At 41.8% G+C, this 23917-nt stretch overlaps 1 protein-coding gene and 1 long non-coding RNA gene across 10 annotated transcripts in view; one reads left to right on the plus strand and one right to left on the minus strand.

The window, feature by feature from the left end:
• The window catches only part of PARP11 (poly(ADP-ribose) polymerase family member 11), a 44223-nt gene extending 40797 nt beyond the window's left edge, over window positions 1-3426 (minus strand). For 2 of the 8 annotated variants that reach the window (XM_081130868.1, XM_081130865.1), the window contains exon 1: window positions 3207-3407. Coding sequence is in view for 2 of the 8 variants with exons in the window: in XM_081130862.1 (XP_080986988.1) it covers window positions 3207-3224 (18 nt within the window). In the remaining 6 variants the exon portion in view is untranslated. Of the gene's footprint in view, window positions 1-2629; window positions 2695-3024; window positions 3100-3206 lie in introns of those variants that run through there. The other 6 variants (XM_081130863.1, XM_081130862.1, XM_081130867.1 and 3 more) reach the window with 6 other exon arrangements.
• A 42-nt stretch (window positions 3427-3468) lies between these two features.
• Window positions 3469-10229, plus strand: LOC308553162. 2 transcript variants are annotated; one of them, XR_013998193.1, is made up of 3 exons: window positions 3469-3599; window positions 7573-9453; window positions 9753-10229. It is a non-coding gene; the product is annotated as an uncharacterized lncRNA (long non-coding RNA). The 2 variants fall into 2 exon arrangements; XR_013998194.1 differs by lacking the exon at window positions 9753-10229 and having other exon boundaries at window positions 7573-9678.
• Window positions 10230-23917: the final 13688 nt, after the last annotated feature.

The following is a 23917-nucleotide window of genomic DNA, read 5'->3' on the forward strand; positions in this document are numbered from 1 at the left end:
GAGTGTGCCTGCTGCTTGGCAGGGACAGTACGTTTACCTCAAGGTGCCTGGTCAGTGATAGGTTTCAGTAGAATCATCACTGACCTCATGACTGTCTTAAAGAATAAAACAAAAGTGTATACTTAAGTAAAGTTTTTGTAGTTCCTTGGTTATCTTGTTTTGGGATTTCCCCGCAAGGAAATGCTGCAAGTTCAGTGGTACTTTTCCACACTCAAACCATGTCATGGAGACTTTCCACTTGAAGGGGAGGCTGCCCCTGAATATTACTATGGCCAGGGTCAGAGCACACATGGCTGGTAGTTTCATTGTAAAGATCTTTGCTGCAAGCATTTTCCCAGCACAACTGACTGACCATAAGAAATTTCACCATAAAAGATGAAAAACCAAAATATAAAAGAGACATTAAAAAGGACATAATGAAACATGAAAGATAAATAACAAAATTAAAAAGACTTTATTGCACTTCTTTTCTTTTTCACTAACATTTCTTCCTTCATTAAGAGAGGTATCAATTTCCAACTAAAGAATCAATAATGCTCTCAAAGACTGTTATGAATTAGGAGCCACCTCTTTTATGTTTGCCATTTCATGGGTGGGAGGGATGACTGTGCTCACCAAAAAATATGCAAAAACTGGTATGTTATCATTTGCTAGTATAGTATGCAATTTGGCTAAGATTCATATAATATAAAAATGGGGAGTGCTGCAAGAACTCTGTCAATGGAGAAATGAAACCAAACTGACAAATAGCTTAAGTACATTGTCTGCTAAAGGCGGATGACTCATCAATGAAGAAACGAAACCAAACTGTCAACTAATTATTTTATCTTTTATAAAATTGCCTTACTGCCAATTAGTTGTGTCGAGAAAATGCTCACAACAAAAATGCTTGAGGCAAAGATGTTTACAGTGAAACTACCCAGAACCCAGTGTAGTATTTCCTCAAACACTTGTGAGTGGAATACAGTATCACACAAAAGGTATATTTGCAATAGGAGGTATATTTGCAGATCACAAGCGGCATATTAAGGTCATGGATGCTAACAAAAAGATACAGGAAGAAACTAGGCAGAAGTGTTCAATTAAGTCAGTTCACAATGAACTTCACATAGAATTTATTCTCTCATTCAATGGAAAGGAATGATAAACACTGCTTTAAATTGATGAGTAATGCAAAAGTCATCTACATTTATCTTTAAGATCATTGTGTTTTTAAAAAAAGTTCCCAACTGTTTGGCCTAGTGTAACTTAAAATTAACTTCATTCCATGAGCACACCTGGACAGACTATCCATATGCCTCTCCTATTAAAAGAAACTAACAAATTCCTAGAGAAATCCACATGTAGAATGTTGACTGTATTTTTAAAAACTAAACTGGCTTTATTGTCAGCATTCATATTGTTATAGGAAGAAAAACAGTATCAGTAAGTAAGTAAACCCAGTAGCATTAAGGCATATTAGGCTGGTATGATAAAGGTTAAAAGAAATGGGATTCTATGCAGAAGGTCAGTACTTTTAACAGAAGTCAGTCTATTCTACTGAAATCAAGCAAAATCATTAGGGCAATTACAGAAAAAATAGGTTTCTTACAAAGAAATGAGATAATGATATAACAAATATACGAGACATTCATTAATGCCTTTTTAATCCTTGCAAACATACAAATGACCCAATAGAAAATGCTGATGTATATGTGATGGAGGAGGGAGAATAAACAGTGGGAGCAAAGAAATCTCTCTAGTACAATCACCTTTGTTAATTCAACGCATATTTACTGAGAGCCTACTAAGTGTGCCAGGCTCTGTTCTCTAGACTGAGGATACCAGAGTAAACAAAACAGACAAAAACTCCCTGCCCATATCGAGCTTAGAATACAGTGAAGGATTTAAAACATGTGACTTTGAGCAAGGCATGCACTTGGGTGACTACAAGGTTTATTACAGAGAAATCAAAGCAAGGAAGACTGCCAATACAAATTGAACACACATACACATGATACAAAATGAACACTGTTGATGACAGTGAAACTGAAAACACATGCAGAGACCACGTTCTCATATTTCTAAATTATTTTTGCTAAAATCAAATGCCAGCGACTAACTACTTTTCTCTGATGTGGCCTGATATAAGTATGAACAATAACAACCACAAAAATCTCAGATGACCACTGTTACATGATGAACTGGGATGAACCACAATGGGCAACCAACAAATACTAACAGACTGGTTTCTGCTGGATAAAAACTTTAAAAATTAAGGAATTAACTGATAAACTCTCTAATTTATCTGGAAATGTATTCGGGAAATGGAATAAAAGTATTAATTACATCAAAGAAGTTTTTGCAAGTATGGAAACAGGGTTATAAAGTAAATGTAGGCAGATATCTCTGCATATGGAGTAGTTTCACATTTTGTCCAACAATTTGCTGAAATATGATTCTGCTATTTTCCCAGTCAGCTCATAAGGCATAAATAGTGTACATATGCCATGTTACTAAGGGATTTCAACTCTAACAAGAGGTTAATGGAATATTCTTGGCAAACAGATTGCACTCTTTGAGGGCTGCACCTTAAATAAACGTATAAAAGCAAAACAGACAAAAACACATGCAGGCATAATGCATATACCGGAATCAAACGATGAGGGAGACAAAACTTGCAGCTGAAACATTCCAGGTCATCAGTTCTGTCCACTGAAAAAGAAATATCTAAGAACTTCACCATCAAGAGGCTTAGAACATACACTTGGCCCCCCAAGTTTTAAATGACTGTCCGGCAAGAAGGGAAGTGGTGACGGTTCCTCCCAGGCCCATTCAAGGCCCGAGGGTCGAATCCCCTGGCCTGACACGGGCGGGACTGGCAAGTACACCTAAGGCAAAGGAAGAGTAACAGGTCCGAAGCCCAGGAACTCCAACGAGAAAGCAAAACACAAAGTTTAAAAAGGTGAAGGGAGGAAGGCGGAGAAACCACAGCAAATAAAATAAATAACTAACAGGAAAGCAATACAACGTCGGAGAACCCACCGGGCCATCTCCGCCACTCAAAAGGCAGGGCTGGAGAAGCCCCAAGGGCCGGAATCTTCGAGCCCCGGAACTCAAGATCCAGCCTGAAGCGGGCGAGGGTGAGCAGTTCCCGGGAACCCCCTCCGGCCCCTCTACCACCAACCCCGCCCATTGGGTCCGCCCCGTCCCGCCCGGCTACTCACCGGATTCGCTTCCCACATAACGGTGGCGAAATCGAGCGGAGAGAGCCTGGGGGAAGGGGCTAGCCGCGGGCCGGGTGTTGGTTTTTTCCAAGGGTGCCTGGGAGCGACGGGACGGAGAGGCAACCTTAAGCAGGCCTTCTTTCTCCCTCTCTGGGTCACAAGCCAGCGTCTTCGGACCACCGAACCTCCCGACTTCCGCCCGAAGCGCTGGCCCCGCCCCGCCCCCGGAAGCCCGCCCGCCCCTGCCTCTCCCTTCCTGGCTGGCCGGGCGGGTGGTAACGCGAGGAGCCTGCAAGTGTCCTGCCTGTGAAGGAGCTTAACCGGCTTCTAGTCCACCCACCCTTCTAAGGCTCAGTCTCGGCAACATCCCCATCAAGAGGTCCTCGAGCCACGGTTGGTTGTATTTCCTTCGATAGTTACCGGTCACCGTGTATTGAGTGTAGTGGCCAAGAGCCAGACAGGCCTGGGAATTGATCCCAGTGCAGCCACTGGCGTTCGGGACAAGCTTCACAATCCGTTTCCTCATCTTCTGAATGGAGATGAGACTAGTATCTACCTAAGGGTGTAGTGACATCATTTAAAGTACCTAGCACGGTATCTGGCATACAGAAAGAGCTCAATAAGTGACGGCTGTTTGCCAGACACTGTGCTTAGTCCATGCCCTCATGAGTCTAAAGAAAAAACAAAAAGTAAGTAATTTAGATAAATAAAAAGGTGCAATATGGTTTATAGGTAGCATGGCAAGTACAGGGTAATTTTGATGCATATTGCCAAACTACCCTCAAAAATAGTATGTAAATGTGCAGTCTCTCATTTATTATAAATGGATTGAGATAGGGATCTTCATTTTACGTTTTTTCACTTTATTTTGCCAAATGGTTAACTAGTTGCCCCAATATCACTTAATGAGTAATCTATTCTTTCCCCACTACTTTAAAGTGCCACCATTAATCAAAAACTAAATTTGTGTGTATCTGTTTCTGAACATTCTCATCTATTCTTTTAGCTATCAGCTAATTCCTATGTTATGCCACACTTATTATAACTTTGTAATATATTTCCTCTCTCATAAAGCAAGTCCCCTCATTCTGTTTCAAAAATTTCAAAATCTTATTCAGGAACACACCTATCTCTTCATGTATTCAGGTCTTATATCTTTAAATACACACACAAAAATTTCACATAGATTTGCACAATTCTTGTGAAGTTGCTAGATATTTTATAGCTTTTGTTGTTACTGTGAATGGGGAAAACTGGTTTTTGTGTAATCTTGTATTGTACCGCCTGTGAAAATGTCTTATTAGTCCTAGTAGCTTGTCAGCTGTTGCCTGTGAATTTTACGTCAATAATTATATTGAGGCAGGATAGTAAGAAGCTAGAAAAATCCTTTGGCAAGTCAGTAGGGAAATTGAGGCATAGTTAAATGGCCAAGCAATTTACAGCTATCTAGTAAGTCCAATCTTCCCTAAACCAAGGACACTTAAGAGTAAATTGTTTAGCCATGGTCAGTGTGGCTCTGTTGGCTTGGCATCATCCCATGCACCGAAAGGTTGCCAGTTCGATTCCTGGTCAGAGCACATACCTGGGTTGTGGGTTCAATCTCAGCTGGGAGCAGGCAGGAGGCAGCCAATCGATGTGTCACTCTCACTTAGATGTTTCTCTCTCTCCCTCTTCTTTCCTCTCTCTAAAAAAAACAAAAGTATTTTTTAAAAAGAGAGTAAATGGTTTACATTTTCCTTCCTAGTCAGAGGTTAAATCACCGTACACAAGGAGATAGCTGGCAGAAATCCAATTAGTGGCATTTGTGCCAGCCACACCCAAGTACAGATGAAGTTAAAGGAATAAATCTCATTTTGGCATCTCAGCTTAAAAGCAATGAGTATTCTATTGAGATCCTCCCCTAAGACCTCCCCTAAACTCCCAGCCTTTAAAAACCCTCAAAACAAAGGTCCTAGAGTGCACTCCCCCTCCAGGAACATGCCCTCTCCCTTCCCTTCTCCCTCTTCATCCCCCACAGGCATGCATCTCCTAAACTCTAAGAGACCCCGGGAAACTTGCCACCAGAGGAGCAATGGACAACAACAGCTCATCCTGGGCTAACCCCCTGGACCTGTCTCCAAGGCCTCCTTTTCTCTGGCTTCTCAGTGAGCCAAAGCAGCCGTGCCTAGGCTGAGTTCTTTCCTATAACATTTCCAGAGAGCCAAAGCAGCCTGCCTAGGTCCCTCCTGTTGGTTCTTCTATGCTAAGCCCTTCCTTGTCTCACTGTCCCCAGCTTTAATAACCATGCCCTCAAAATCACCTGGACTCGTTGTGAAATATTTCCTGCACCAAGTCAAGAACCCACACGCTACCAGCCAGCCCTAGGCAGATCTGCTCAGGGCCATCCCCTTTCCAGCAACAATATGACCTACAGATAATGCAGTTTTCTATCTCCTTATTGCATTGGCCAAAACCTCAGAAAAGTTTTGAAGAAATAATGGACATTTGGTCTTTAATGCAATAAGAAAAACATTTGCCCCTAGTCGGTGCTAGATATTCTTTAAATACACTATCATCTTTAAAGAAATTTTCTTCCATTCCTAGTTTACTATAGCTTTTAATTGGTAAAGAATGTTAAATTTAATCAATTTTCTCATAAACTCTATTACTATATTCATTTTTTACTCTGACTTACTAATATAATGAAATATATACTAGTAGATTTCCTAATGTTCGACCCATCCTTACGTCCTTGAAATAAACTCTGCTTCATCGCGTATTCATTATTCTTTGAATACACTCCTGGGCTCAATCTGTTAATCTCTTATTTACTTTTTACTTATTTGAGAGAGAGAGAGGAAGAGGGAGAAACATCGATTTGTTGATCCACTTCTTTATGCATTCATTGGTTGATTCTTGTATGTGCCCTGACTGGGGATCGAACCCTCAACCTTGGAATATTGGGATGATGCTCCAACCAACTGAGCTACCTGGCCAGGGCTAATCTTTTATTTAGGATTAAAATTTAGTTGTAATTAATGACATTGGTCCGTTGTAAATGGTGTTTTTTGTGATTGTCTTTGGCAAGTTTTGTTAAGGGAACAGCAACAGTTTAAGTAATTTAGGAATTAGCTCTTCATCAAAGATGGAGTGGATTTTTACAAAGCAAGTTTAACCGGAAGGATTAGGATCAGAGCCTCAACCTTTTGTAGGGTTGGGCCTCTACTTCATTTTCTTGAAGACTTGGGGTGGTCACAGAAAGAGATGGAGAGAACACAGCTGGTTTGGAATATAGCAGGTGGATAACCTTTTAAAATATAATGCTATGTCCCAAAGTAATATAGAGGAAACAGATTTCAAAAACTGATAATAGCTATGGAAATTTTAGATAATTTTTTCTTATTCTTGATTTAAAACCACTTATAGAGCAAGTGTGGGAAAGGGCCTTAATGATCATATAGACCTCGGGACACAAACTGATAGCTAATGAACTTTAGCACACACAGAGTATTTAAATTTTTTTTTTAACTGAGAAACTTCACATTAAATGTTATGGGTCTCCAGCTTCCCGTAGACCTGTATTCTCATATGCCAACAACTGGCCAAATCCTCCAGGCCCATTTAGACTAGGAAGGCGCTCTCAGGTTTACCTGAGTTAGCAGTTCAGTATTGCTCATCCTCATTTAAATGACCTGCCTGGGCTCTATACATGTTTAGGTTTGCACTAAGGATAATCTACCTCTTATTTTGCTGAGGAAATGTAATGGATCTGTGACTTCTAAAATATCCTTATAGAAAACACCTTCACTGCTCTCTCCCATACCTTTCTCAAGGGTGGGCTCAGTCATTGGGGCTCAGTCTCTCAGTCTTTCAATAGATTACTCTCTGCATGTAATGCCTGAAATGTTGCTTATTACAGAGTCTGGCACTGGGAATGCTTCCCTCTGCATCATAGTCTGGGCAAAGTGCCACAGAGTAGAAACTATGCATACTGACCATGGTCACTAGTTTTCTCAGGAAAACCAAACCAATGGAAAACATTTTACTTTATCTTTCATGGTTTCTGTGTGTGTTCTGGGTGGAGATATCTTAACTCATGCTAAATCCTGCCCTGGTATCCTGGGCCATTGCAGCCCCACTCCCACCTGGTGGAGTTTATTAGCTCTTTGAAGACCAGACAGGGTGGGAGGAAATGCCTCAGGGGAAAGGAGAAAAAGGAGGAGCAGAGGAGAACTGTCACTGGAAAGCGTGCAAATAATCAGAGAACAGGGGGTCAATCTCCCATTAGGACAATAGAAGGAGAAAAGAGGACCAAGTAAGTGGTAAGGCACAGGAAATAGTACATATTATTTTAATGTTATTTTCGTAATTGTTTTGATTTTTAAAGGCCACATTTACAGCTAGAAATGGAGCACTAGGAATGCATATTGAAGGCGGGCTGGATTCAGCAGAAAGGAGAGGCAGGAGACCTGAAGAAGGCGCAAAAGGAGAGATGGGTACAGGAGTAAGGGGAGAAAGCTTCATTTGTGCTCATCAGCTTTGAATATAAAGACCCAGCCTCAGTCTGAAACAGCCAGTGATGAGGCAGCCCCAGAAGAGCCCTGCTGCTGAAGTCTGACATGTTAACAACCCAGCAAGAATTAAGAGGTGAAATCCACAGATGAAACATTTGCTGAAGCCGAGATAAGCATTCCTGGGAAGGAATTTTTCAAAAAATCAAAATGAATCCTGTAAATCTTCCTAATTAGGAAACATGATGAGGAACTAAATTCAACCAAAAAAAAAAAAGAAGTGCTAACTAACTCACCCGCATTAAATGGAAAGGCTCTATTGAAAATACTACTGATTATTAGTTTTAGCTGCTCAAGGAAATTATCTAGGCACAATGATGGGCATCAGCATGCAGCTCACAGCAGCAGTCAAAAGCAGCAGCTGAGATGTGTGGCCATCCTAATTAGAGGATGGAGTTCTGAAAAGGCTCTGGAGCGGTGACATTCCTGGCTGAGGCTTTCCTTCTAGGAATGCCACACTAGGGTTTTGGTCATCACATGGTAGAAAGGGACTTAATAGGAGAGATCTGGAAAAGGACAACAGAAATGACTTGGAAAAGAGTGTGAGAAGCTTTGAGGCTAAAAGCAGAAAGCAGGAAAACACTTCCAGAAGAAATTTTCAAAATTAAGAGAGAGGGAGGCAAGTAAAAGCCTAAGGAGGTGGAAAGGGCAGCCGGTGGTGTACTGTTTGCACTTAGGTCATTCCAGACGTGTGGGCCTTTCGCCTTTTCCTTATGAGCACATCTGGGGGATCAAGAAGTTACAGCAAATTATCTACTATGAATTACTCTCCCATTCTTCACTCAACACATATTTAGTAAGCACCCTCCATGTTCCAGGCGCTATCTCTAGCCTCTTAGGATATATCCGTGAACAAAATAGAGAAAAATTCCTGCCTGTGTGGAGTTTTTGTGCTGGGGGGTAGGGGTGGCCTTAGGCTGGGAGTGGGGAGAAACAGGTAATGTAATGTAACAAGCATTGTAGAGATGTTATAAGGTACTAAGAAGTATAGAGAAAAACAGATCAAGTAAGGGATATTGAGAGTAGTCAGGATGGTCCTCATTGAGAAGGTAACATGAAGTAAGATCTGGAGAAGGTAAGGGAGCAAGCTTAATGGATATCTGGGCAAAGAGCATTCCATGCAAAGGTAACAGCTGTACAAAGTCCCTAAGGAGTGTGTGTGTGGAGAATAAAGTGCAGAGGAGATGTACAATTAAAAACTACATGGCACCAAGTATGTGCCTGACAATGTTGTAAGTTCTTTATATACATTAGCAAATATAATTCTCACAGCAACCCTGTAAAGGGCTGCTCTTATGACCCCCTACTTGGCCAAAGAGCAAAGATCCAAACCTCGGTGCCTGGCTTCAGAGCTGGTGCTCCTAATCACTACTCTATGCCTTATCTCAATGTGGCTTCAACCCATCTACTTCTCATACCAGCCCAGACTACCCAGTTGCAACTGGAATTCAAGTACTGTCCTAGGATAAACTCATGTTTTTCTTTTTAAAAAAGCAGTGTTGCTCACTGCTTTGCCACCTATAACCCTCCCCCTGGCCCTTTGCTCCCTTCTCCCACCAACTCAAGAACTGCTTTTTTTCCTGCAAGTTTATCACTGGGATCTATTGCTTCTGCCCAAGTAAATGTCTGTGGATGGAGCTTTGGTTCCGTTTGGGAGGGGAAGCTGGGGAGCAGTGGAGGGGCGCACGTGACTAGGGGTAAGGACACAGCATAAATTGAATTTTAAAACTAGATATTGTCTTTCCTTCTACTCCAAAAGGCACTATTGGCAGTGTTTCTAACACGATGGTCACCAGTTCCCTCTGTGTCCAGTTTTCTTAAGACACAAACTTTTTTATACTAAAAGCCATTGAATTACACACTTTAAATGGAGGAATTGTACAGTATGTGAATTATATCTTAATAAAGCTGTTAGAACAATTTTTTAAATAGATAAGATGTTGGCTTTCACCTCCCTTGTTTACCCTCCTTCTGACCTCTTTCCTTCTTCACATAGCTTCAGGGGCCCAGAACCACATTCAGAAAGATGTTCACCATTCCTGAACTCCGAGCCTCCAACCAAAGTTACAACTTTGTTTTGACTCCAAGGCTTACAGCATTATGCCAAGGAAAGTAAATGACTCTCCCATTATACCTTCAGTACCAATTTTCCTGAATAGAAAATCTAACATTTTAATGTTAAGCATATATAGCCCAGCCAGCATGGCTCAGTGGTTGAACATCGACCTATGATCCAGGAGATCACCGTTCAATTGCCAGTCAAGGCACATGCCTGGGTTGCGGGCTCGATCCCCAGTAGGGGGCGTGTGGGAGGCAGCCGATCAATGACTCTTCCATCACTGATGTTTCTCTCTCTCTCTCCCTCTCCCTTCCTCTCTCTAAAATCAATAAAGACATATTTTTTAAAATATATATACATTATGTAGTAGAAGGAAATATTCACGTACATGAGAAGGCAGTAGTCACATACTGTTTGAAAGTTGCTTGCTTACAGCTACCTGCTTCCAGCTGGGGGTGGGGGTGGGGCACATGGTCCCTGCCATTAAGGGAGAGAAGCTTGAGGTGCCATGCTAACATCGGACAGTCAGGAGACTCGGGTTGATCCAAGCTCTAACTAGCTGAGTGATATTTAGGAAGTCACATCCCATTTGGGGGCTTAAGTTTCACATCAAAAAGATGAGATAATGGGACCAGGTCAATGCCAGGTCTCACAGTCCAGGGTTTGGTGTCATAATGGGACAAATGAGATGCTGGGCTCACATGTTAGTGCTAAGATGCCCAGAGATACTAGAGGCAAAAGATAAATTCCCTGCCTTTGAAGAGCTTTTCATTTACTGGAGAGGACTAAAAGGAGAGCCACATGTAAGGCTTGACAAAAATATGAAGTAAATATGTAAACCATCCGAAGAATGCAAGGGACAGGAAGCAGCTGAGAATAATGAATGATCTGACCTGTGGTCCACATCACCTGGCTTTGACTCACCTGTGAAACTAAAGAGACAAAGTCTGTTACTCTGCCAACCCCTTGGTCCTTTGGGCAGGATTCCCTGACACAGAGCCACTCATTATTCATCTGTGGATGGCCTCAAGTCACAGAGTAAGAAACTCTCAGAGGAGAAAAGGGATCTTAGGGATCATCCAGTTCAACCCCCTCCATCTAAATTTAGTCTTTAGGACACCTGTCTCATGCTTATAATATTTTTATTTGATAGAATATCCTTAACGTTATCCCCAATCCTGAGTAACCCTAAAACTAGTACAGGAATGCATATAGTATCTTTCTCTTCATTGCCCAGTAGATTGAATATGGAATGATTTTAAGACAAGTTTCATTATTAGCATGGAGTTAACACAAGATCTACCTAGCAATGACTTGTCAAAAATCATTGCCCTAAAAAAAATTAAGTTCTTACCCTCTTTCATAGGGTACTCATGCATTTTTCTATCTCATCCTTTCATTTCAGAGCCATCCCCACTCCCTAAGGCTATTTCTGAGCATCTCCACAGGTGTCTAATCTCATGCCGTTGTATGTCTTAAACTTCCATGTGTTAGAACTGAAACTAAAAGGAAATAGAAAGGAAAAGTCACTGTGATCCCTCCCACTTAATTATTTTCATTTGTTCTGGGAGGATTTAATTTCATTAATCTAGGAAGATTTCAGCCCTCGCCTCCTGGATTAATGCTTTCAGGGAACTAAACTAAAAATCATTATCTCTGGTTAGGATCTTTGGGAAGGCCTTGCTGGATTATACAGAGATAATAAGTATTTCCATCCCCCTCAGAGGTTTCTTCCAATTATTCTGGGGTGCAGAAAGGAATAGTGATCCCTAATAAATTGTCAGAAACTGGGATTTTCTCCCTGGCTGAAAAAATGTGCTTATTTCATCACTAGATGGCGCTGGCACACAGGGAAGATAGGCTCTGACTTAAAAAAAGATATGAGCACAAACTGTCTAATAAGCCAGAGAATTCCTTTGTTTCTGGATGGGGGAGATAGCTTTTGTCAAGCACACTTCAGCATAGTTTTCTGGAGTAGCAATAATCTCGTTGTACTCCTTTACCCTAAATCAACCAAATGGTTAACACTGAGTAAAAGCAGTAAAGGTATTTATAAAGAAATACAACTCTTCAACATGTAGTGTCAAAAAACAGAGATGAGTGATCAGGAGACATCACTGTGTACTATAATCAAAGGTGATATGTTTTAGATTCTTACTCTGATATGGATGGGTCTTTGCCAGTTAGTTAGATCAGGCAGCTATGAATTCAGATAACTTCAAATTAAATCAGGAATTAAAGTAGGAACTCCCCTGTTCCCAGCAAACCATATTGATTTAACATATTTGGACCTGTTTGAAGATTATTTGATATCAGTTGATGAATAATTCACTATTTGAATTTTAACCATTAACCAAGTTCTAATAAGCTAATATTTAAGTTAAGTTTCAGAATCTTTGGATTTGGAATAAAGCATGCGTGGCCTGTCTTCCAGCTCACTTGGCAATCTCCTTCACATTAACAAGAGCTTGCTCAGGCTCTTAGACGCTTGTGGTAACAGCAAACTGACCACCCAGAGAAGGAGCCCATTATATTTCTAGACAGTTCCAATAGTTAGAAAGTCCTTTCTTAGGTTGAGCCCAAGTGTGGCTCCATATAACTTCCACTCATATATCCCCATTCTTCCTTTTAGAGGAAGAATGCAGAAGACACTGCCTTTTTGAAACCTGACTATTCCTTAAATACGTGATGGCTTAGGCCACCTCAGTCCAAAGTAGCATTCGTTTCTTCACCTGTTTTTCATATAACAAGGTTTCCAGATCTATCTGGTTAACATTCTCTGATTGGTCTTAAAAGTGTGTTCTGATTGCACCGCCAGCAGACCGTTGGCTGTCTTTATTTAAATACTCTGAGTCTATTAATAAAACCAAAATTTTATTAACTCTCTTCATTGTTTTCCCTTTGGAGTCTTTCGGTCACCTAAAACTCCCAGATCATTCATGTGGATGGATAGGTCAGATCAGCCCAATCCTTGTACATGTAATTAATTTTTAGAATTAAAGTGCACATGTTAAGCCCTATGATGTCATGGTCTGTCAAAATTACTTAGACTTGCTTAGTTCAGACTCTGGCACCAGACATACTGGATTTAGAATTTTGTTCCTCCCCTCATAAGCTGTGTCATCATGAACAAATTATTTCATCTCTTAAAACATCAGTTTCCTCATCTCTAAAATGGAGAAAATATTACTACCTGCCTTAGAGGGAGCTACAATTTACATGTAATAATTTTGTGGAAAAAGTACATTTAGCACAATCCATGCCACATAGCAAGTACTCAGTGTCTGTCATTATTATTAGTAGTAATAATATCCCTCATATTAGCTATCCTTCCTTCTCCATCAAATGAAAATCTGATAAGCATCTCCTTTAAGACACAGACAAAAATACTACCAGAGAAGTGTAAGAGATATCTCCATGGCTCACCATTGTAGTTGCTCTTCAGGCTAGACAGCGCTTTGTAAGTATAGCTCTTACCCCAGCCATGGTTGCACCCACTGGCTCTAAGCCAATTCATGTCTTATCCATGAGGTGATTATGATAGATCTTGTCAAAAGCCATGCTGAAAGCAAGTATGGTTTTGGTGCCTCTTCTTTTTACCAGTCTAATATCCCTATCAAAAAAGGAATAAATGAAGACATGTTTTGTTTTCTGAGATTTCGGGTTGGCTCTGAGTGATCTTTGCTTTTCTAAAGACTGACAAAGAGTCTACTTAATAATCTGTTCAGTTGATGGGTTAAAGTGGTGAAATTGTGGGTTATTTCCCCCTTCGTTTCTATTATTATAATAATGTTTGTGGAGTAAATAGCTTTTTAAAATTCTGTTCTAGAATTCTGCCAGGATAATTGTCAGGCTGACTGGCTTATAGTTTTTATAATATGCCCTTTTTCCCTCTTCATGAGAATCGGGACAACTTTGTTCTTCTCTTGTCTGTCAACAGTTCTATTCTCCGTGCTTTTTCAAAGATTATTGACACCGGCTCTGGGACTTCTTTGAGCAACCTGGTTGTGATTTGTCTAAGTCTGGAGATTTGAATTTATTAAGGGGGGGGGGGTGTGTGAAAAGAACACCACACTAGTTTCTAGGTCTGGCTTTGCCATTTACTATCTTAGTGTGCTTGGGCAGGTTTTGATTTTATTTTAGCTTAAATTTAAAATTTGTGAAATAAGGCATTTGGACCAGACAAAGCTGAAGGTCCTTTGAAGGTCTGATGTCTATGTTTTAAATAATCTAACATTTTCTTACTAGCTTTTCTCATTTAAACTTGGCTTTCAGTTCCTCTCAATAAGATCTGTTCTACCCTTTTTAAATTTTGAAGATACGTTTTGGTTTAGAATCCAAACACCTTAGCGTGCCACTCAGAGTCCAACGCTATCTGGCCCTGACATGTCATCTAGGTTTATTTCCTCCTCCTCGTGGGTACATACATACTTCTCTCTCTTCAGAAGGACCTAGTCATTCTTCCATGTGCATTTTGCTCTCTCCTTTTCTGAGGTCCCTGCCCTAAGATAAAATGTTATCCCAGCCACCTCTCAGTCAGATTATGATTCTTTTGGGCTTTCAGACACAGTGTGCTCCTTTCCCTAAATTTCCGTTGCATTCAGTGCAGATCATCTGACACTTAATCTCAATAATCCCTTTGGCATTTGGGTGTGTTCTTGCATTGTATTGTTATTGATTTACACGTTTAGGGTCCCTCCCTCCTGCTCTTTTCCCTCCCCTTGTTGAGCACCGTCTGTCTAGGGGATACTCAATAAACCCTGGCAGGATGTTAAATGAATTCCAAGCCATTGTCAGCTTTTCCTACTTAAATCATTTAGGTAATTATCTAATATGTGGAAGTTTCTTTTTCTTCTTAGGAGTCTTAAAAGGATGAACTCAGGCAGCTTAATACTAGAAAGCATTTCATTTTAAGATAAGAAATAAATTTGAGAATGCAATTGATAATGTAGTAAAAACTAGCTCACTTTTCTCCCTACGCTAGCACAGATAAGAGATGTGAGACCCCCGCATCAAGATCTGGGACTTGGAGGGCAAGATCATTGCAGATGAATTGAAGCAAGAAGTTATCAGTACCAGCAGCAAGGCAGAGCCATCCCCAAGCACCTCTCTGGCCTGGTCTGCTGTTGGCCAGACTCTCTTTGCTGGGTACTTCGACAACCTGGTTGCGAGTATGGCAGGTGACCATCAGCACCCGCTAGAAATACATGGCAGAGTATTAGAGATTAAAAACAAAACAAAACAAACCTGATTTTCTGACTTGTAAAAAAAGAGAGAGAGAAAAAAGAAAGAGGTGAGAAAAGTTGTTGCTAAATGTACAAAATCACTAATTGGTTCAGGATCAAGTGTGACTCAGGATGCCTGTCACATGCTAATTTAACCTTTCCTGTATTGGCCAACACAGCCTAAAGCTTTGGGTTGGAAGTCAGATTGACATTTTATCTAATAAATGGCATAGTTACATTTCTTAGTAATGGAGAAACTACTTTTGTTTGTTCTGCATCCTACCAGGTATACATGCCAGCAAACACAGATTGTGTAAATATGTTAGCATGTGGAAAGGGAGGGTTGGTCTTTCCCACCAACATGTGTGAAATACTTGTTCATAGTAAGTTATAAGTTATAAATGAGTAATCTTAACAAAACAGTTTGGAATCACACCACTGTCATGAAAGTACTATTGTTGTGAGAAAAGACTTGTGATGAGATTGTAATAGAAGAAAAATATAGTCTTCCCAAAAATGAGCTACTCATAAGCTCACAGAGCATGTCAGAAATGGAGCTGAGATGAAGAGGCATTCGTGTGTTCAACATAAACTGAGAATCTCCATGAACCAGCTCCTGTGTTTGGGACACAGGCGTTAGGGATGTGGAGATCAAGAAAAAATACATAGATTGGTCACAAGAAGTTCAAGGTCTTAGCAGAGAGACCACCCAATAAACAGATGATGACTGTGTGGTCTGAGAAGCTATAACGTTGATTTGTGTGTCCACTGTGGCCAAGGGCCTAGTAGAATGAGAAGGAAGTGAACGTCTTTGTTCCTGCACAGCACTCGCAAACACTTGCCCTTCTCCCTGCTCCCGAAACCGCCCACACCCGTGGGAAGAGGCTCACTAACTTTCCTGGCGATCACTGCCAATGACTTGGAGTTGTCTTCAATCACCAGGAAAAAATCAGGAACTGAGAGGCCGAATCTCATAGTGTTATTATGAAAGCTGCAAACTAACAAGTCACTTCCAGGTCCCAAAGGCAGTGTTTGTAGAGCTTTCATAGCTCTGGTTGGGGTGATAAGCACAAATTTGCCAGGCAAATATATGTAAAGCCAGTACTTAGTAAGCTTGTAATAAACGGGAGTGTTTATAACTGCTAAACATAATGATAACACTGGAACTCCTTACAGGAAAGCAAAAGTAAAAGTGTGTGAAGCAGCAGCCAAGCTACATGCATTGCTGGCGTGAGAACATACACTCCTGCCCCCAGATCCTTTGAACTAACAGTCATCCAGAAATTGCACCACCTAAGAGCACTCTCTAACCTTGTCATTTCAAGTCAAGGAAGTACTTTCCTTGGGAAATCCTATGCTTGTGAAGCCAACCTTATCCTTCACATGCCTGAACCCCTGACCTGCAACCTCCCTGCCCCAGCCTTCATCCGGTAGTAAATTCCAGACCAGCGCTTTGCCGGAACCGTGGCTGCCCCACAACGTCTCTCTTCAGGCCTGGTCTCTGATGAAGGGGGGGCAACCTCCTTTCCTCCCCAGTCTTCTGCTGAACCCCCCAGGGAAAAGGGAGAGATCACCCCCTCCTTCTACCTGAGAAAATGGAGGCCCAGGGAGTCTAGTCACTTGTGCAAGGTCACACTTTTAGTAAGGGCCCCTGCGAACCTGGAGCAGGAAGTGTGACCTGGGCCTGTTTGTGAGCCTCTGAGCTTCACATCCTGCCTCCCACCAACAGGAGGCCCAGCCTCCATTTCCATCTCTGCTTCCTCCTACCCTCAGAGACTCCCAGTGCCCTGAGGAATGCAGAGGTGTCCAAGCTCCCTTGGTACTGGGGCCTCTTTGGTACAGGAGGAAAAGGGATGGGTTGGAGGACTTCCCAAAGATCTTCCTACTGGGAAACCTCTTACCACAACGAAGGGGGTGGGTGAGGGTAAGTCAGCATATAAAAAAATGCTCATCAAATACCGTCAGGAGATTCCAATGCTGTGGACACATGAGTGCTGGGGAGCAAATTGGAAATGGGACCCAGGCTTTGCCATTTACCAGCTCTTGGGCTTGGACCCATGAATGTCTCTGACCTTCCCTTTCTGCATCTATAAAATAGGAACAGTAAATACCTTCCTCATCAATTTGTTTTGGAGATTAAATGTGATCATGCATGTCAAGCGTGCGGCCCAGTGACTGGCATATATCAAATACTCAGCAATATCTGTTTTATTACATGAAAATGACTTTGCCTTAAGTGGAGAGGTGATCTTTTAAACTTTAATGTATTATTTAATAAATTTATTAATGTATAATAAATAAATACATGTATCTTTAAAATATAAAGAAAAAGTCTTTCCAGAGTAAAAATTGTCACTGCTGCTTTATCTCTAAAGGCTTCATGAGACCTTCCCTAAGAGCACAAGGGGAATAAATGGGAGAGGGCATGAGTCTCTACTCTTCTTCTGTGGCTGCAGTTTTGGGCTCTGAGTGTCCATGAAGGCCTTTGTAAGGTGGCACTAGGAGGATGGTTTAGGATCCAAAGCACAATGCTTTGTTATTCCCCAAATGTGCAGGTTCCAGCCCTGAAGGCTCTGCCTCCAAGAGGAAACTCTTGGACTTCTTGTGTTGAGTAGAACCCTGTTAGAACACCCTGCAGAGACACACATTTATATGCAGTCTTGGAGACATGTGGAAAAGTAAATAAGAGAATGAGGGAAGCAACATAGACTCAGTATCTACATGTTCTGCTTCACACTGTCTCCTCCCAGCCACAGAAGCTCCACCTAGACAGATGTAGGGGATTTTAGGGCACAATACATCTCCTTTTCTCATTTCCTTAATGTATAATCTTGCCAGGAGGCTATGGGACAAATGAAAGGTCTTGAAATGTCTTTCTACTGCTCCTTGGAGCTTCCAGCTATGCTCAAAAGAGGCCTAGACAGAAATCCCCTGAGAACCCTGTGAGCACACCACAGCCTCCAGGGGCTCTTGCTCCTTCCTCTCTGAGGTCTCTCCCTCTCCTTGGGTCCCTCTTCTGATGTCATCCTAGAACTCCCTTAAATGTTTTGCTTGGTCCTTAGAGGCATTGTAAGGTTTTAATTTCTTTAATCATATCTTATGCCCCTGCAACTGGGCATCTGCCCAACTTCCTCTATTGTAACTAACTGTTCCCCTGAAAGCCAGTGACTTCCTTCTTAAATCTGGTGACTTTACTAAGCCACCACTCCCCCTACCCCCCTGGCCTTCTTGAAGCTGGTGGTCTCGCTGATGGTTCCTTCCTTCAGGAAATGCTCTCCACTCCATCCTCTCTTGCATGCTCAGTTGTCTTTACCTCTTTGGGCAAGAAAGTAGGCATGAACTGACAAGTAAAGCAATGATCTTTTCCTGTCTTTGCTGCCTCTCCCACCCCAACCAACACACATGCAGATATGCTCCCTGGGCATGGGTGTCCTGCAGAACCACTCCTTGGTCTCTCTCTCCCTCCCTCCCCCTCTCTCTCTTTCTCTCTCTCAGTGAATTCATCCAATCTTTTTTTTTTTTGCCACCAGCTGTGATGGCGACCCCCACAGTCTTCATTTCTAATTGTTGCTCTCAGGTCTACTCTGTCTCATGGTTTAAAAGGTGCCTCCACTTGGTATCCTCTCGGATTCAGTTACTGGAACTACATATATCTACCCTTTACCAGCCTCTCTATGGGCCTTTGGACCTGTCTCTGAGTTTTCCCTTTCTTGCTCACCCCCATTTTTAGCTTGTTGATGAGATCTGCTGTAACTAAGCTTCTGTCACTCTGTATCACCTATCTCACCTTTATACCATTCTTTCCACAGCCTTCCCCACCTCAGTTAATGGTATTATTCTGGTTGGTTGGGGTAGAATCTTGCAGTCCTACCTTTCTCCTCTCATACTCTGTTTTGATCCATCTGCAAATCCCATTCTCTTTACCTTCAAAATATGTACACAATATAACCACATCTCACCACTTCTAAGGCTACCTGCTTAGTCCACCACCACGTCATAGCCTCCTAATGGTCTCCTTGCTGCCTACAGTCTGTTCTCCACTGAGCTCTCAGGGAGCTCCTGTCAAGTGTAAGTCTGATCATGTCACTTCCCTGCCTCCCATGACAATCAGAGCAAAAGTCAAAGTGTTTACAGTGGCCCGCAAGTTCCTCCAGGGTCCTGTTGCCTGTCCCACCCCGTTTCCAACCGCTTTCTCCTTGCCTACTGCACTGCAGCTGTGCTGCCACCTCAGGGCCTGCGCTTGCTCTTCCCTCTGCCTGATGCTTTTCCCGAAACATCCGCATGGCTTCCTCGCTTCTTTGCTTGCTTCAGGTCTGTATTCAGACATCACCTTCCTGGTGAGGAGGCTTCACCTACTCTATTTAAATATCCTCCTCTCCTGGTCTGGCCTCAGAGCTCCCTAACTCTCTCACCTGAATGCGTATATATATATATATATATATATATATATATATATATATATATATATATATATAGAGAGAGAGAGAGAGAGAGAGAGAGAGAGGGAGGGAGGGAGAGAGGGAGAGAGAGAGAGAGAGAGAGTTTGTCTTACTCTTTTTCCCAGTTTTTACTTTTGGATTATTTTTTTCAATGGCCTGTCTTTCCCTGCTGAAATGTAAGTTCCACGATGGCAGGGATTTCTGTCTGTCTCGTTCACTTCCGAATCCTCATGTCAGCGTGTCAGATGTATAATGGACACATGATAAGTACATATCGAATGACTGACTGAACGGCTGGGTGGCTCTCTCCCTTAGAATGACATTCAGATTCCTCCTACAGCCTTCATTCGTACCAGCAGCCCTGGTTTGGGACTTACCTCCCCAGGTCTGCATTACTATAATATTCTGCATACCAGTATCCTTACAGTAACAGGACAAGACTAAGAGGCACACTTCCTGATTCCCAGCCTAGGTTCCTCCAGTCTTCGGTCCATCCAGCTTTGTATATTTTTAATGTTCTGTTAGAAGTGTCCAGCCCCAGTGGCTGGCTTAGCCAGAGATTCTGGGAGAACATGGGCTTTGGTCATGCCTGAGACCACTGTTCAAACAGCCATAGGAAGGAACTTTGTTGCCCATTCTTAGAGGTTTTAAGGTCTAAAATGATATGCTTGCTAGACTCTGTGGTTTAAGAAACACAGTACAAAAAGTGAGAACTTTAGTGGGAATGGAGAAGCCTGGGACAAGCTCAATAAAATAAGCAAATTCTTTTCTGAACCTCTTGAGTTTCTGGGAGCTCCATTTCCAAGGGAATAGTAAGGCTGAACTGAGTGTAAGAGACACATCTGTGCTTTTCATAACCTCTGCTCCCTTCTTTTCCATGTGGCAGAGGACTTTCTCTCTGAAACCAGGAAAAACAGTGGCACAGCAACATGGCCTAGGGCATTGCAAACTTCAATACCTAGCAAGACCCAGTAGGGAATGTAAATGAAGGGAGAGGCTCAGATATGGAAACCTAGAGAGGGATGGAAAGTGATCGCCGCTCTTCAGCTTGGCCAATGGTTGCCATTGGGGGAAATGTTGAGTCCAGAGATTTTTTAAGAAGCTGGAGATCTGAAATTTGATGTAAAATCTTCTAAATTGTAAATGTTGGCAATATATTCAAAGTTTTTAAAATGCTGTGTGGTCCAGAAAACCCATCTCTAGGCTGAGTATTCCTGCGAGTAGCTTACCTACCAAAGCATGAGGAGTAGAATCATACTGACTGAGTTGGACTCTGGGCTCTCTACCTATTAGATCACAAACAAAGTTATTTCAGGTTACTTAACCTAAGCTTAATTTTTCCATCTCTAAAATCAGGAAAGTGTTTCCAGGATTGACATGAAGATTAAATGAAATAATGGAATTGGCACTCAATGTTAATTTCCCCTCTTTCTTTAATCTCTGCCTTCTCCTCTCTTTCTCGTTGCACAACAAACTGGAAAGAAACAGCTCCTCTGCATTCTTATTTGAAACAAATTAAGCAACATTTTAAAAAATCGTTTCTCAAGTGTTTCTAGGACAGTTGACTGTATGAGCCTACATGCACAGTACCAGTTGCTTGTCACACCTTATTGCATCTGTGATAGAAAACAAGCCTGCAGAGGTTTTGTTATTGTTCTGTTTTGTTTTATTTTGTTGTTGTTTTATTTTTTAAAGGATAAGAGGACAGAAGGTTATTAAAGAAACACTCTTTCCCAAATTAAACTCTGACAATACAGTATCTGGCGATGCTGACTAGGAAGCAAAGGGAAGACCCTGAGCCAGCAGAGGAAGCCCTCCAGCACTCTTGGCTTTTCAGAGTCTTTACAAAAGTGAGAAGGAGGGGCACAGAACCAGAGGAGAAAAGCAAAGAGTGTCACAGGCGTGTAGTCATAGTGTTAGCAAGGCCGGGGCTCAGAATGAGCTGAGACTTGCAATAAGTGCTCAGGAACAGCAAAAAGAGCTTTGTGCAACTATGTTCTGAGCAGGAAGAATGGGGAAGGGCCAGCGCCAGTGCTCAGGGCAGATGGCGTAATGCTAGCAGATGACAGATACAAGCAGAACTATTCAACTCCTACCTGACTTCCATCTTCTCTATCTCCAGTAAGGATCTTCAAACTGGAAAGGGTAGTATAAACATGGTGAAGAGAAAATTGCAGCTCTAGTTGTGAAGTTCCTTAGAAAATAAGTAACTTGCTTCTAAATAACCTCAGGTCTCCAGGCCCTGACAAATTACATCCCTGGGGACTCAAAGAATTTGTAGATTTAATCACAGAACCATTGTCGGTAATCTTTCCGAAATCTCAAGAGCCATACCAAAGGATTGGTGATGGGCAACTTGTCCAAGTTGTCAAAAAGGGGAATATGTAGGTTCTGGAACATTTGCACTGTTGAGTTTACCTTTGATCCCCAGCAAATTCTAACTTGGGTTATTAAAGAGTTTTTAGATTGTAATCGTTTGAAAAAGGAAGTGGTAATCTCAAGAAGCCAGCACAAGTTCATGTAGAACAAACCACGTCATACAAATATTTTATATATGTTTTACTCTTTTGAAAGGTTACCAAAACTCACCAGATTGTCCCAGAGGTAGCGAATCTTTCAGCAGGACTTTTGACAAAGTTTCTTGTGGTAAGATGAATAGATAAAGTCTAGATGCTCTACCTCTGGGTGAAGGCAAAGCTGGGCACAGCCCTGTATCCAGAAAGCACTGGATGAGTGAGCTAGGACGCACGAGGGAGGTACACAGAACAAGAAGTCCCTGGCCCTTGTTCGGGGGCCTGTTCTGTTAAAAAATCTTTCAATGACACGAAAGACTTGACAACGTATAAGTGCGGCAAGACACAAAATGCAGAAGCGTGAGTAACATGCTGCCGGACAGAAACAGGATATGGTTCGCCCGAGAGGAACCAAAACAAACACCATGGAATTTAACGAGGGAAAGTGAAAGTTTTTCGTTTTGATTTTTAAAAAACAACTCAGTTCAAACTATTGACAATAGTTCATGTGCAAAAAGTGTGAACTTTTAATTAACACAAAGCTCAATATAAGGCAAAAATTCTGTTGTGGCTACAAAACAAAAACAAAACCAAGCCCACTAGTGTTCGTCAGGCAGAGCGGAGGGGAGCTCAGCGGCCACACTGAGGGTGGTGGGGGTGCCGTGGGCCTGCCTCCCTCAGGGCATCGGGGCTGGTTGCAGGCACCATGTTTCTCCTTCATATTAAGCTTTGTGGCCTTCATATTTTTGTAATTATAAAAGCAAAATAAATTCATTGTAGAAATCTTAGACGTGTAGAAAGGTAAGAAAGAAGAAAACAAAAATGACCTAACTCTCACTATTTAGTGATTACTGCTATCATTTTTGTATGTTGAGTCTTTTTTGGGTGTGTGAGGTGGAGGCATATAGAGGGAAGTATTAAAAATGTGGTTTCTATAGAGTTTATATTATTTTTTAAAAAACCAACATTATATCCTGACTTATTTCCCCAACACATTATAGATTCTTTGAAAACACAGTTTTCATAGTTCCACAATCTACTATCATATGGATATGGCTTCATTTGTTTAAATTGACTGACTCCTGGACATTTAGGTTGTTTCTATTTAGTAGTGGTGGCAGGAAGGTGGCACCAGATTTTAAAAGGGAAACTGACAAAGTAGTGAGCCTTCCAGGGAGGCCAGCAGTTTAGTGAAGGGCCTTAGAGTCATGTCGTGAGAGGGCAGTTAGAAAAGCCGGGACTATTAACCCAGGGAGGCAGACTGAGAGAGCCCTGGTAGCTGTTTTCAAACCCTTGACGAGCTGTCCAAGGGGAAAGGGAGTGAATTAGTGTTGTGTTCCTCCAGAAAGTTGAACTGAGACAAATGGAAAGAACTTAGAGGGAGTCTGATTTCAGGTCTATTTATAATGATCCCTGCTGTCCGCCAAGCGTTCAAGCGGAGACAGGATGGCCACCTAGGGTGGCAATTTGTAAAGAGGATTCCTCCACTGAGTGGGAGACTGAAATAGTAACCTCAAAGATGCCTTCCAACTGGAAGATTTGGTGTTTCCTTCTAAGTTATAAAGCTGCCCTCCTTTGACCTTGCTCACATGAAGAATTTGCAACAGGTAAGGAGCAAAGAAGTAGATGTCATTAATTTTACTGCTAGAGTCAACGTTGTAGCTCAGAGATACACTATACATCTTGGTACTTGGTATTGGTTCACATCTAGATAGCATTTCTTAGTCAACAAAGCATTTTTCATATAGACCTTATAATTTAATTCTTGTAACCACTTTGTGAAGTAGATATTGTTATTGTTCCACTTTTAAAGGCTGGAAAATTGAGGCCCATGGTGCTAAAGTGACAGAGCCCAGTCCTCCAGCTCCAATGTCCTGGCACTTTCCACAATAGGAGGCCACTCTTCTGATGTGAGTCCCCAGTGT

This window comes from Miniopterus schreibersii (genome assembly GCF_964146895.1).
Source record: "Miniopterus schreibersii genome assembly, chromosome: 2".
NCBI classification, from domain to species: Eukaryota; Metazoa; Chordata; class Mammalia; order Chiroptera; family Miniopteridae; genus Miniopterus; species Miniopterus schreibersii.